The 15,813-nt window shown below is 39.3% G+C and overlaps 1 protein-coding gene and 1 pseudogene across 1 annotated transcript in view; both read right to left on the bottom strand.

Annotated features, from left to right (window-relative positions):
• LOC133762145 (phospholipid-transporting ATPase IB-like) overlaps positions 1 to 15,813 on the bottom strand; it is a 205,607-nt gene that overhangs the window by 72,345 nt on the left and 117,449 nt on the right. Inside the window, exons 23-24 of the mRNA XM_062195193.1 lie at positions 10,429 to 10,567; positions 8,072 to 8,136 (exon numbers count right to left, since the gene is read on the bottom strand). Coding sequence (XP_062051177.1) covers positions 8,072 to 8,136; positions 10,429 to 10,567 — 204 coding nt within the window. The remainder of the gene's footprint in view (positions 1 to 8,071; positions 8,137 to 10,428; positions 10,568 to 15,813) is intronic.
• On the bottom strand, positions 227 to 6,881 carry LOC133762560 (histone-lysine N-methyltransferase SUV39H2-like; annotated as a pseudogene).

Genomic DNA, 15,813 nt, shown 5'->3' with positions numbered 1-15,813 from the left:
GAACACTTACCACTACTCCATGTGACCCTCTCTTCAGAAAGATCAATAATGCATTTAGCAAATGTCTTGAAACATTAATTGTGAATTAATATAGATACAACTGTAATACTATGAAGAAAGTCCCAAATGTATATTTTAAAAATGATAGCATTTGAGAAAAACAAAACTACAATTATCACTAGCTATATTCTCCGAAAATTCAGCTGCAAGTCGCAGCTCCATGTTTTCATGCAGTTCTGATCCTCTTTTTGGCTGGGCTGTGGTCAATAGAATCTGAGGATACATCTCCAGAACCTTTCATTTGATAATCAAAAGTGAGCTCTTCTCCAGCATTTATGGTTCTTGTAGAAAATAATGCTATTCATGGAAGATGAGTATCAAGGTTATCAGTGAAAACACTGAACCCGTGAAGATTTGGGTCACAACTGTGATTTACAAAATGAGACACATTTCCATATTGAGCTGCAGCCACTGTGAATTAATCAGATTCATAGTCCAGATCAAAGACATAAGTTATTCATTTGTTGTCATAGAACTATCCACGTCTTTCAGCTTCTTCACTTGTGATTACCTCTTCAACATATTCCATGACAAAACTCATTCTTTTAATTTTCACAAGTGTTTTTACACCCAAGTCACAGCCATTGCTAGTTTGAAAGATGCAAAGTGAATATTGTGTGCCTTTTTATACAATCCTATTGGGACAATCAGGTCCACATCGGCATCTCGAGTTGCATTCATAAATGGGGGTGCCACATGGGATTCCAATTTATTTGTTTTTATTATAAGCCAAAAGAACTCCAGCTTCAGCAGGACAATGTTTTTCAAAGAAGCAATCTGTGCATGAACAACCAAAGGAAGCTTCATTTACTAAGCTGATTCCAGGAGCTGGTTTGTATTCATTGATGTAGTAGAAGTCAGAAGGTGGGCCCTCTAAGTCAACAGTATTTTCAACAAATAGCATTCATTTATGATTCTTTATTCTGTTGAGTTCATCTTACCATCTCTGCAAAGCTATCCTCTGTTTAGCCTTCTTTACAATGTACTCAGCAACAGCAGGTTTCAAAGCTTTATTATATTTTGGTATTATTGCTTTGCATTTTTTACCTGAGATAAACAATTTTTTAACTTTTATTTAATGAATATAAATTTCCAAAGTACAGCTTATGGATTACAATGGATTCTCTCCCACAATTATTTCCTCCCACTCGAAACTCTCGCATCTCCCACTCCCTCTCCCCTTCCATTCACATCAAGATTCATTTTCAATTCTCTTTATACACAGAAGATCAGTTTAGTATATATTAAGTAAAGATTTCAACAGTTTGCCCTCACATAGCAACACAAAGTGAAAAATACTGTTGGAGTACTAGTTATAGCATTAAATCACAATGTACAGCACATTAAGGACAGAGATCCTACATGAGGAGTAAGTACACAGTGACTCCTGTTGTTGACTTAACAATTTGACACTCTTGTTTATGGCGTCAGTAATCAACCTAGGCTCTTGTCATGAGTTGCCAAGGCTATGGAAGCCTTTTGAGTTCGCCGACTTCGATCTTATTCCGACAGGGTCATAGTCAAAGTGGAAGTTCTCTCCTCCCTTCAGAGAAAGGCACCTCCTTCTTTGATGACCTGTTCTTTCCACTGGGATCTCACTAGCAGAGATCTTTCATTTAGGTCATTTTTTTTCCAGAGTGTCTTGGCTTTCCATGCCTGAAATACTCTCATGGGCTTTTCAGCCGGATCTGAATGCCTTAAGGGCTGATTCTGAGGCCAGAGTGCTGTTTAGGACATCTGCCATTCTATGAGTCTGCTATGTATCCCGCTTCCCATGTTGGATCATTTTCTCCTTTTTTTTATTCTATCGGTTAGTATTTTCAGACACTAGTCTTGTTTGTGTGATCCCTTTGACTCTTAGTCCTATCATTATGATCAATTGTGAACAGAAATTGATCACTTGGACTAGTGAGATGGCATTGATACATGCAACTTGATGGGATTGAATTGGAATTCCCTGGTATGTTTCTAACTCTACCATTTGGGGCAAGTCCGATTGAGCATGTCCCAAATTGTACATCTCATCCCTCTCTTATTCCCACTCTAATATTTAACTGGGATCACTTTTCAGTTAAGTTTCAACACTTAAGAATAACTGTGTATTAATTACAGAATTCAATCAGTAGTATTAAGTAGAACAACCAAAAAAAAAGTACTAAAAGTGATAAAGTATTAAGTTGTTCATCAACAGTCAGGGCAAGGGCTGATCAAGTCACCGAGTGTCCATTTCCCTTTAACAAATTTCCTTTTTGGTGCTCAGTTAGTTGTCACCAATCAGGGAGAACATATAATATTTGTCCCTTTGGGACTGGCTTATTTCACTCAGCATGATGTTTTCCAGATTCCTCCATTTAGTTGCAAATGACCAGATTTCATTCTTTTTTTAATGCTGTATAGTATTCTATAGAGTACATGTCCCATAATTTCTTTATCCAGTCTACTGTTGATAGGCATTTAGGTTGGTTCCAGGTCTTAGCTATTGTGAATTGAGCTGCAATAAACATTAATGTGCAGATGGCTTTTTTGTTTGCCAATTTAATTTCCTTTGGGTAGATTCCAAGGAGTGGGATGGCTGGGTTGTATGGTAGGGTTATGTTCAGGTTTCTGAGGAATCTCCAGACTGACTTCCATAGTGGCTCAACCAGTTTGCATTCCCACCAACAGTGGGTTAGTGTCCCTTTTTCCCCACATCCTCGCCAGCATCTGTTGTTGGTAGATTTCTGAATGTGAGCCATTCTCACCGGCGTGAGGTGAAACCTCATTGTGGTTTTGATTTGCATTTCCCTGATTGCTAGTGATCTTGAACATTTTTTCATGTGCCTGTTGGCCATTTGGATTTCCTCTTTGGAAAAATGTCTATTGAGGTCCGTGGCCCATCTCTTAAGTGGGTTGTTTGTTTTGTTGTTGTGGAGTTTCTTGATCTCTTCGTAGATTCTGGTTATTAATCCTTTATCTGTAGCATAGTGTGCAAATATTTTTTCCCATTCTGTCGGTTGCCTCTTTATTCTGTCGGTTGCTTTCCTGACTGTTTCTTTTGCAGAACAGAAACTTCTCAATTTGATGCAATCCCAATAGTTAATTTTGGCTTTGACTGCCTGCGCCTCTGGGGTCTTTTCCAAGAAGTCTTTGCTGGTGCCATTATCTTGCAGGGTTTCTCCAATGTTCTTTAATAATCTGATGGTGTCGGGTTGTAGATTTAGGTCTTTAATCCATGTTAAGTGGATTTTTGTGTAAGGTGTAAGGTAGGGGTCTTGCTTCATGCTTCTGCATGTGGAAATCCAGTTTTCCCAGCACCATTTATTGAATAGACTGTCCTTATTCCAGGAATTGGTTTTAGATACTTGATACAATATAAGTTGGCTGCAGATGTTTGGATTGATTTCTGGTGTTTCTATTCTGTTCCAGTGGTCTATCCATCTGTTTCTGTATCAGTACCATGCTGTTTTGATTACAACTGCCCTGTAGTATGTCCTGAAATCTGGTATTGTGATGCCTCCAGCTTTGTTTTTGTTATACAAAACTGCTTTAGCTATTTGAGGTCTCCTGCGTCTCCATATGAATTTCAGCATCATTTTTTCCAGATCTGAGAAGAATGTCTTCGGTATCTTGATTGGTATCGCATTGAATCTGTAAATTGCTTTTGGGAGAATAGATATTTTGATGATATTGATTCTTCCAATCCATGAGCATGGAAGATTTTTCCATTTTTTGGTATCCTCTTCTATTTCTTTCTTTAAGGTTTTGTAATTCTCATTGTAGAGATCTTTAACGTCCTTGGTTAAGTTTATTCCAAGGTATTTGATTGTTTTTGTAGCTATTGTGAATGGGATTGATCTTAGAAGTTCTTCCTCAGCCGTGGCATTGCCTGTGTATACAAAGGCTGTTGATTTTTGTGCATTGATTTTATATCCTGCTACTTTTCCAAACTCTTCGATGAGTTGCAATAGTCTCTTAGTAGAGTTCTTTGGGTCCCCTAAATAAAGAATCATATCATCTGCAAAGAAGGATAGTTTGAGTTCTTCCTTCCTAATTTGTATCCCTTTAATTTCTTTTTCTTGCCTGATGGCTCTGGCTAAAACTTCCAGAACTATGTTGAATAGCAGTGGTGAGAGTGGGCATCCCTGTCTGGTACCAGATACCGGAGATAAATAATTATTCTTGTCATTAGAGAACTGCTAGAGCAGTAATGGGCACTTGAGATTGTGCAGTTTCCCAAGTATTTGTAGAATCTGGCCTCCCTGTTGGTGTGCCTGGGAGAGCAGTCAAAGATGGCCCAAGTGTTTGGGGCCTTGTACCTGCATAGGGGACCTGGAGGAAGCTCCAGGCTCCTGGCTTCAGACTGGCCCAGCTCCAGCTATTGCAGCCATTTGGGGAGTGGACCGGTGGATGGAAGACTCCCTACCCCACATCCGCCTCTGCCTCTCTGTAACTATGACTTTCAAATAAGTAAATGAATCTTTTAAAAAAAACATCAAAACTAATAAATTCATGACTATAATGATCTAGAAAAATAGATAATATAAATTACCAGCATCAAGAATTCAGAGGCATTATAACCACAAGAACATATATAAAATAAAAGGATAAGAAGAAATAGTATTTTGAAGTAGCTTCTGTCAACAAAGTGAACAATGTAGATGAAATAAACTTCTTGGAAATTTCCAGAGCATATTAGATAGGAAATTCATCTTCGAGATAGCTCACAGAAATTAAAATTATAGCTAAAAAATCTTTCCCAATGAAAACTTTAAACTTAGATGATTTAACTGATGAATTCTAACAAATAACTAAGGGAGAAAAATATACCAATCCCAGACAACATTTTGGAAAAAAATTGGAGAACTTTTTCCAATGGACTGTATGAGGCCAGCATCATCTTTATTTCAAAATCAACAAAGACATTACAAATGAAGAAAGGAGTGACATTTCTCCATTTGATAATTTGAAATAGCTGCTTAGTCTTTGTCCAGTTTCTTGGTGCACAGCTGCTAAAACCCATGGAATCTCCAGAGTGACAGTTTCTCTGGTATGTTAATGAGATGACCAGCAGCTGAAAGCACGCAGAGAGCTTCATTCACTGAAAAGAACTTACACCCACCTCCTCAATCTCCGGGAAGTGGGGACTGAAAGACAGCAGGTTAAGTTGAAGGTTAAGTTGATCAACAATGGTCAATGATTTGATCAATCGTGTCTAAGAAATGAAGTTTTCCATAAAAACCCAAAAGGACAGGGTTAGGAGAGCTTGCATATGGCTGGTGAGAGGGTTGTGGAGGGTGGAGCACCTGAGGAGGGCATGGAAGCCCCATACCCCTCCCTCCATGCACTGCCCTGTGGATCTCTTCATCTGGCTATTCAGCTTTACCCTTTATACACCTGTAAATGTAAGTGAAGGGTTGCCCTGCACTAGCACATCGGCTAAACCTGTGGAGGGGTCAGTGGGAGCCCTGATTTATAACTCCGTGGTCAAAACTATAGATGATGAACCTACACTTTGTGACTGGTACCTGAAGTGGGGACAGTTTTGTGGGACTGAGCCCTCCACCTGTGTGATGTGACACAGTCTCCAGGTAGACAGTTCATTTCCAGAACTGAAATGATTCATAGGCTGCCTAGTTGGTGTCCACTGGGGAACTGTCTGGCGTTTGGGGACATATCCCCTTCCCCAACACACGCACATGCAGTATCAGAAGTGTTGTGTTGGGTGGAGAGACAAAAGTAGGAAAAAATAGATTTTTCTTATATCCTCACATAGCATGAATATAAATGCAAAATCTACGACAAAGTAAGAGAAAATTGAGTTCACCAATATATTACAAAGATAATATATTGGATAGGCATTTGGCCTAGCAGTTAAGATACTTGTTGAGGTGCCCCCATTCCATATGAAAGTGCTTGGGTTCGATGCTTGGCTTTAGCTCCTGACTCCAACTTCGTGCTAATGTACATACTGGGTTGTGTTGATGGCTCAATAGCCTGGGTTCCTGAGGCTGGCTCTGTGGTGTAGTGGGTAAAGCCACAGCCTGCAATGCCATCATCACAACACTGGTTTGTGTTGTGGCTGCTCCACTTCTGATCCAGCTCCCTGCTAATGGCCTGGGAAAAGCAGCAGAAGATGGCCCAAGTGTTTGGACCTCTGCCACCCACATGGGAGACCTGGATGAAGTTCCTGGGTCTTGGATTCAGTCTGGCCCAACCCCAGTGGCTGAGGCCACTTGGGGAGGAAACCAGCTGATGGAATTTCTCTCTATATATAACTCTGACTTTCAAATAAATAAATCTGAGAAAGAGAGAAAGACACTGGGTTCTATTACCCACTTGGGAGAACTGGGTTTAGTTTCTGTCTCCTGGCTTTGGTTTGGCTCAGTCCTGACGATTGAGGGTCTTTAGAAAGTGAATCAGCAGACCACTGTTTCTCTCTCTCTCTCTCTCTCTCTCTCTCTCTCTCTCTCTCTCTCTGTGTGTGTGTGTGTGTTTATAACTCTCAAGTAAATAAATACTTTGTAAAAATGATAATATATTATGACCAAATAGAATTTATCCTAAAAATGCAACCTCAGTTTCAACATTCAAAAAATCAATGTAATTTACTATACTAGCAGATTAAAGAAAAACTATTATTTTGCCAATGGATAAAAAAAAAAACTAACCAAAAACCAAAAAACAACATCCATTCAAAATAACTATCCTGAGAATAGAAAGTAACTTTCTCAATCTAGTAAAGACTATCTATGAGAAATTTACAGCTAGCATTATACTTAACACTGAAATACTAAATATTTACCCTCCAAAATTGGGACCAAAGCAGGAATAGCCACTCTCATGACCTATCTCTGTACTGTACCACAGGTTACAAGTATGGCAATTAGGGGGAGAAGAGAAAGAAAACAAGGACTAAAGGTGGTAAAGGAAGAAGTACAACTTATGCAATTTTAAGATTACATGATTGTAGCACTCTGGCCTCAGAATCAGCCCTTAAGGCATTCAGATTCGGCTGAAGAGCCCATGAGAGTATTTTAGGCATGGAAAGCCAAGACACTCTGGAAAAAAAAAAGACCTAAATGAAAGATCTCTGCTAGTGAGATCCCAGTGGAAAGAACAGGTCATCAAAGAAGGAGGTGCCTTTCTCTGAAGGGAGGAGAGAACTTCCACTTTAACTATGACCCTGTCGGAATAAGATCGAAGTCGGCGAACTCAAAAGGCTTCCATAGCCTTGGCAACTCATGACAAGAGCCTAGGTTGATTACTGACGCCATAAACAAGAGTGTCAAATTGTTAAGTCAACAACAGGAGTCACTGTGTACTTACTTCTCAAGTGGGATCTCTGTCCTTAATGTGCTGTCCAATGTGAAGTAATGCTATAACTAGTACTCCAACAGTATTTTTCACTTTGTGTTGCTATGTGAGGGCAAACTGTTGAAATCTTTACTTAATATATACTAAACTGATCTTCTGTGTATAAAGAGAATTGAAAATGAATCTTGATGTGAATGGAAGGGGAGAGGGAGTGGGAGATGGGGGGGTGCAAGTGGGAGGGAAATTATCGGGGGGAAAAGCCATTGTAATCCATAAACTGTACTTTGGAAATTTATATTTACTAAATAAAACAAAACAAACAAAAAAAGATTACATGATTGTAATCTACAGAGAATCTATAATGCAACAGAATCAACAGGAGAATTTAGCAAAGTCAGAGTATAAAGTTAATTTTAAAAATGCAAGGTCATTTTTTAAACTAGTAAATGATTAGAAAATTAAATTATAAAAGAATTCTATTTAAAATACTTCCAAAATTCAAAATACTTAGTTATTAATCTAACAAATCATATGTAAGACCTCTACACTAAAAATTGTGTTTTTTTAATATTCATTTATTTGAAACTCAGAGTTACATAGAGAGAGAGAGAGAGAGAGAGAGAGAGAGAGAGAGTCAATCTCATGCAGATTTTAAGGAGCTGGGTAACTCCTAATGAGGAGATTGTACTAAAATTAAACATTTTTTGAAATCACTTACCTCAAATGAATTTGCATTCAAATGAATACGAGGCATTTGACCTGATATCAATTTACAGGAATATGCTAGAAAGAGGAAAATGAAGATGTTATTTTTGAATATTCAGTGCTTTCCATGAGCATCCGAAAGAAATGAAAGGTTGTTTATATCCTCCTTTCATCATATTTGTGGCTTCAAGATTACTTCAAAGTCTTTTATCACAATCACAAAAAAAAAAACTGAGCAAGATGTTACAGATGAAAAAGGAGTTGAAATACTGGTTATTTTTTATCTTAGTAAGCAACTTAAGTAACTTTGCTTTGTAACACCAAATCCTGTGGTATTTCAACCACCACACTGTATGTTTCTCTTTGGAAGATGTGAAGACGTTGGCTCTTAGATGCAGCCCTCCCAGAGAGAATACACTTTCCCAGCTCATGGAAGTAGCATAGGGGCCAGTATTCTCCCATGGGCTCACCCCATCTTCATATGGCATTGTCCTGTATTCTGTTCCATTCCAATTTCTTCCAGATGTTTCAGTCTATAAGCCCTGCTCTGAGACATCAATTTATTTCTGTTCTTCTTAAAAAAAAACCTACCACACTCAACTTTTGTGTTGAAATGAATGCAGTGCAATATAGCAATTATCTAAGAATCCAGTTCTTATGAACTCAGAAGCAAGGAGGAAAGTGATTATCAGGTCCTTGTGTCAGCTGGGCTTCACCCTGCATTCACACTAAGTATGGGGCCACTGAGTGTGTGGTTATACAGAAGCAGCAAGCCATGGTAAGCCAGAAATACAGGAAAGCTGGAAAAATGCGATTATATTTAGGGTATGTCCTCCAATATTTGTCAGATGGAAAAATGAGTGACAGCATCATGGGTGGACTACTTAAAGGTTATGTCAATATCTAATGTTCATGGAGGAGGTACCGAGCACTGGGCACCAAGCTGAGCTCTTCACAGCACTGACTTGGAGGGAACAACCCACTGAGGGAAAAGGTAGTAATAACCCCACTTTACATGCAAGAAAATGGTGTTGAGAGGTTACTTTCAAAAGAGCAACCTTTGATTGTTCACTCTTCCAACTACCACCCCACTTTTCTGCCTCCCATAGCAAACCTCTTTGAAAAAGTTGTCTACACTCACAGAACCCACACCAAAGCATGCTGATAGTTCAACCTACCAAATGTGTCCCCCGACCCATGCAGTTCCTCTCCCATTTTCCTCATCACACTCTAGAACAAGTCACCTTCATCTCTCGGCTAGACTTCTATCAAGGCTGCCTAACTGGTCTCCCTGTTTCCATTTTGGTCTTAAAGCACATATCAGATTATATCACTGTCTTGCTCCAGCCCTGACACATTCCCTATCATGGCCTGCCATTTCTCTGCCTGCCCCCTGTGCTCCAGCCCTGTGGCCTTTCCAGGGCTGCTCAGTAATAACAAGCACACCTCCACGCCAGGGCTCTGGTGCTTGTGGTTCTCCTGGTCTGAAATCTCCTTCCCAGAGATCTTCCCAATGCTTACTCCCATTTTTCATTTAGGTTCCTGCTTTAATTGTCCTCTCCTTAACAGGTCTTCTTATCTGAATTACCGCTTATTTCACTTAATGCTTTGCTTTGTTTTTACTCTTCATATTTATCATAATCTGGTTATTGATTTTCTGTCTTCTCTGCTTGGATGTCAGGACAGTGAGACTGAGACCTTCCTACTCAACTATTCGTTCCCAGCTCCTAGAATTTCTTGACACATAGCAAGTGCTCAACTCCATGGTACAAATGGAAATAATGTAAACAAAGTAATGGAGCCAACAAAGTTCACCATGTATGCTCATCTAACAAGAGCTGGCTACTACATGACTGGGGAAAGAACAGAAGCTTCAGTTTCTTCTCACCATCAAAATGTTCCTACACACAGCTAACAGTTTGTTTTTAACTCCTTGTCTGCACTTATCAACCTAAGATACAATCATAAGCAAAGGCAAGAAGAACTGAGATTGAAAATCAGAGGAAAGGATACCATCAAGACATTCTCACTTATAATCAAATGTTTATAAAAGAATGTATATGATACAAAAATTGGTATATACATGGTAGGGCAAAAATGCCAACAGATGAATTAAGTATTGAAGGAAGGGACAAGAGGCTAATGGATTACTCATGCTACCGTTCTGTAGTCTGTGTCTCAAGAATATGGAGACAGAACAGTTTGCTTAGTTTGTTCAAATTCTCTTGGTGATGCCAAGATTCTGTTGCATTCCATTTTTCCAAGGACATGAAGAAATCACTTGAAAGTTTAGTCACACATTCTTGACATCGGGACGTATTTAGAATACATGTATAATGAGATTTATAAAAACTCTATTATATCTATTACCTATGTTAATTGCAGTTTCTTGTTTGTCTCCTGTCAAGACCCATATTCTTATGTTTGCTCTCAGTAAAGTTGTTATGGTTTCTGGAACACGTGCTTGAAGACGATCTTCAATGGCTGTGGCTCCAAGAAGCAGAAATTTCTAGATGTTTTTGAGAGATTTTTAAAAATTACTAAGTATTTAAGATGAAAGAATAAATTTTGATGGAAGATATGCAGTCTAATAATTTTATTAAATGAATTATATATGTACACACATACATGCTTTTCTTCTATTGTTTCCATTGATCTATTTTATGACAACATGAGACAGTGAAGCATTAAAGTTAAGAACATAGGTTCTAGCGAGAGCGGCAAGATGGCGGAATAGGAAGGGAGCACACTGATAGTTCGGGAAGACACAGGTTAATAAAAGTGGAGATACTGCAGGGTCAAGGAAGAGTAGGAGAAGAAACAGCAGAGGAAACTCTCCTGGAACTAGTGATTCACAGTGGACCTGCGTGGAGAGCATGGGAGCCCAAGGTCGGGACACCAGCGGCAGACTCAACACACCAGCGCTGGAACAGGAGGTGAGCCGAACCTCAATAGCCCGAGACACCAGCGGGCAAGCGGAAAGAGGAGGCTAGAGGGAACGAGGCTTGAAACTCCGTGGGGAAAAGTTCAACAGGCTAACTAGAAGAGAGAGAGGGGAAAAAAAAGTGACCGATACGGACACGAGTTTCTCTCTCTCCGCTCACCCCTCAAAGGCGAGCAAGACAAAGAGCAGGCGCCATTTTGGACATACATCATAAGCAGGGCGACCTCAGGTCTGCACCAGCCCTGAGCCTAGCAGAAAAACCTGACTCTGGGGGGAGGGGTGAAATAACAGGAGATTAGCATCTAACTTGGCAACCCAGTGGGAGACTGCAGGAGAATTGGAGCCCACACCGAGGGCAGCAGAGATTCCCTGTGTGGTCCTTGGGAAAGAGCTTCCGACCTCTGGCTCCTGTGGGTATATCATTCACCTGCTAACTACCTTCAATTATGTTCAGCTGTGCGGAATTACTTCCCTTTTGAATCAAAAGAAAGAAAGAAAGAAAGAGAGAGAGAGAAAGGAAGGAAGGAAGGAAGGAAGGAAGGAAGGAAGGAAGGAAGGAAGGAAGGAAGGAAGGAAGGAAGGAAGGAAGAAACTTCCCACGCCTAAACTGGGAGTGTCATCTTTGACACACCCTCAATCCTGAGGAACCAAACAGAGCTCTCAGGCCACACTCATCTCAAGCCTCTAAGGCTCCATCGAAAGCAGACAGTCCACTTAATATAGAGCCATAGTATAACAAGAAAAACCACCACAGTGAAGAAACCAAATATCTCCAACATACCAAACAAACGCAAAAACCGAGGTAACAAGAACAAAGAAGACACTATGATGCACCCAAATGAAAAAGACACCCCAATTCAAGATTATGAAGATGATGAGATCGAAGAAATGCAAGAAGCGGATCTCAAAAAATTGATAAGAACATTAAGAAGTTCACAAAAACAAATTCTTGAACTACAGAAATACTTAATGGACAAGACAGAAAATCTCTCTCGTGAAAATGCAATATTAAGGAGGAATCAAAATGAAATGAAACAACTAGTAGAACAAGAAACTGTGATAGTGGCGAGAAATCATAATGAAATGAAGAATTCAATAGATCAAATGACAAACACATTAGAGAGCCTTAAAAACAGAATGGGTGAAGCAGAAGAGAGAATATCGGACTTAGAAGACAGAGAACAGGAAAGGAAACAGGCAAAGCAAAGAAAAGAAGAAGAAATTAGAAATCTAAAAATATTGTTGGGAATCTACAGGATACTATTAAAAAACCGGGTTCTAGGAGTTCCTGAAGGCATGGAGAGGGAGAAAGGATTAGAAGGCATTTTCAGTGAGATACTAGCAGAAAATTTCCCAGGTTTGGAGAAGGACAGAGGCATCTTAGTACAGGAAGCTCATAGAACCCCTAGTAAACATGACCAAAAGAGATCCTCACCACGACATGTTGTAATCAAACTCACCACAGTGAAACATAAAGAAAAGATTCTAAAAGGTGCAAGAGAGAAATGCCAGATTACTCTCAGAGGATCTCCAATTAGACTCACAGCAGACTTCTCAGCAGAAACCCTACAAGCTAGAAGTGAATGGCGAGACATAGCCCAGGTACTAAGAGAGAAAAACTGCCAGCCCAGAATACTATATCCTGCAAAGCTCTCATTTGTGAATGAAGGTGAAATTAAGACTTTTCATAGCAAACAGAAACTGAAAGAATTTGTTGCCACTCGTCCTGCCCTGCAAAAGATGCTTAAGATGTGTTATACACAGAAACACAGAAACATGGTCATCAATATGAAAGAAGGTAATGGAAGGAAACCTCACAGCAAAAGATCACAGGAAGCTCAGTTTCTCTTTGACATAGAATTAAACTCTGATGCTCTGTTAAAGCAATGTGTTAAAGTAATCTATTATGTTCTCTTGATGTCTGTTACATTCTAATTGTTCAAAAACAGCTGAATTTTTATTATTAAGAGCTATGGGTTATTTAAATATGTGCTTATTTTCAAAGACTTGAATAATCACCTTGTAACAATGATCAAATTTGGTCTATGTTATATCATGATTTTAAGGAATCTTATTTCAACCAGGTATTTTGGATTTTGAGCCTTCTTGGCATTCTTGACAGGCAGTCAAAAAATCATAGTTTCAAACAATCTGGACTCTAAAATTTCCAGTAAATCTTGGACTTTGGTTTTTCCAGTTTGGGCCCAACTGAAAAAATCGAAGGACCTATGTCTCTCATCTTATAGAGACACCAACTAATCAGGCTATTTGGATTATATTAGAAGTACTGTCAAGATGTGACATGGTACTAAATTTTAAGTTTCTATAATGGAAAATGCTATTAATACAAATGTTTGAGAATTAAAAAGTCTAATGATCTTGTGTTACTAGACATGATAGTTATCTTCATGAGAAAGCCCCAGAGGCCTAAAGGGTTAAATACTTGTAAAATCCTACAGGTGCTTTCAAAAATACTGTGAAGTAAGCAAGTGCCTCTTGTTGGTTGATGAGTTTATAATTTTAAACATGGCGACTTAAAGTCTTTTGTCATCCACAGTTATATATGATGTGCTGCTCATAAAACTAAAGCGTTGTTTGTTCTGTGTTTAGCTGTCCTCCTATAGATTCCTATGGACTTTTTCCAGCCACTTTTATTGTATTCAGTACTTTGGGATGGCTCTGTAAACAGATGAAGCCAACAATGTATTAACAGTACCAACTGAGAGAAAGTATGGTTAACTGAGGTTACTAAAAACAAAAAGCAATTCAAATCAATTGGCAATCTACAAAAAGAGTTAAAGATCTTAAAAGCTATTATTAAAATTGCTATATTGGTCTATTATGCTATGTTATATGTGTGTACATATAGTATGTCCACATGGGAAAATTTTATTAAGAGTTTTATTTTAAATGGCTTATAGAAAAGATTGTCCATAAATTTAAGCTGCTAAAATCAATCAAAGATACATTTTAATTTGTGCGACCTGAAACTGTGTATCATATGTTTTATACTTGTTGGTAGAAAGAAACTAAAAACATTTTATATGTTTGTGCTTAAGTTTACTGCTTAAACAAACTACACCATGTTAGATATTTAAGAGGTGTTTCCAAATACATGATTCTTAAAATTTATAGAAGGCATTGGACCTTCTGGTAAATGTTTTCTTAAGTTGTTATCTAATGGTTGAAACGGTTTGCTAAGTATTCATGTGATATTGCTATTGTCAGCAAGCGATCTAGGACTTGCTCCCTCATCTCTCTATTCTAAGCCCAACTTGTTCTTTCATTTCTCTATTCTGTTTGAGGTAGAAAACTAATTCTATTATGAAGGAATCTGTAGGATGCACAATTTAATCTTTAGACCTTATAAAAGAAATGGATAACATTTTTCTGTAATAGCATAGCCAAAATAAGATCTTAAATTATAATCTCATAGCTAGATTTACTTCGCCATCAGCGAAGTAAACAGTAAGTAGAAAAAACCTCCCTTTCAGACCAAAGGGAAAGAAAGTTTTAAAGTGAGAATATAATTTTCCTCATGGGCATTGTCTACCTTAGAAAAACTACTACAGAACATGCCTGTGACTATAGACTTGCAGTTCAGGCCACCGAAGATTAGAGATGGGACTTGGGCACTCCCTTGACTTGCATCCTCTGGTCTGCTTTAACACAGACCAGGAGGAAAAGAAAGCTAGGCATCAGAAGCAATGGGTGGCAGGCCTATTAATGGCTGATCTGTACAGTGATCTGCCCTCAAGGAGACCCAACAGGCCAGTCCACTGCAGTGGCTTTCAATGTGGTAAGCCTGGGCTTCAGCAGAAGTCAGCTTGTGAAGAGCCCTGGCAGCTCTGCCAAGAGTTGGATCACTGGAAATGGACCTGCCCTGGAGTCGAAGGATGCCCAGGTCAGAGCCACAGATCTTATTGGCTCTAAGCTGAAAAGCCCTTCACTCAGCCCAACTTCCAAAGTGACCACTGCAGCTGAGGGTATGGTCAAGTAGGGTCAGCAACATTGCAGGCAGAACTGTAAATTTCTTGTTTGAGATGCCACCTGCCTCTACCTGGCCAGCTCTCCTCCCAGGCCAGCCAAGCAATGAAAGTCAACAGAGTGCCTTCCCCTAGGAGGTTCACACCTCCCTTAGGATATACCCCATGCGAAGAGATAGATAGGTCTGGGCCTCTTAACTTACAAGGCCTAAAGCCCACCAGATTATTATTACCAGGCCCCTTCTGTCAGGTTCTATTTGCCTCTCAATCAGAAAACTTAATTGTAGCTTAGACAGCACCTTTCTTAGCTCCTCTAATAATGACTCTGTCCTTTGTTCTAGACCCTGTCTAGTGCACTTGAGCCTCATTCCTTCGTAATCATAACCTCTACTCTACCACCAATGGCTCTACTCCCAACCTGTGTGTACTGATGGTCCTCTTCCCCACTTAATGCTGTATAATTGTTCAAACCTGGTTAATGCCACTCTTAGGATCATTGGTTACTATCCTCACCCTGTCTTTTATGACCTTGTCTAAATATGATCAGAGTCGGCGAACTTGGAAGGTTTCCATAGCCTTGGCAACTCATGACGAGAGCCTAGGGTGGTTACTGGCGCCATAAACTAGAGTGTCAATTTGTTGGGTCAACAACAGGAGTCACTGTGCACTTGCTCCTCATGTGGGATCTCTGTCCTTAATGTGCTGTACATTTTGATTTAATGCTATAACTAGTACTCAAACAGTATGTTTCACTTTGTGTTTCTATGTGGGTGCAAACTGTTGAAACCTTTATACTAAATTGATCTTCTGTATATAAAGAGAATT

This window comes from Lepus europaeus, chromosome 6 (genome assembly GCF_033115175.1).
Source record: "Lepus europaeus isolate LE1 chromosome 6, mLepTim1.pri, whole genome shotgun sequence".
Taxonomy (NCBI): Eukaryota; Metazoa; Chordata; class Mammalia; order Lagomorpha; family Leporidae; genus Lepus; species Lepus europaeus.
The sequence above is the reverse complement of the archived record's forward strand: the minus strand, read 5'-3'. Positions and strand labels throughout refer to the sequence as shown.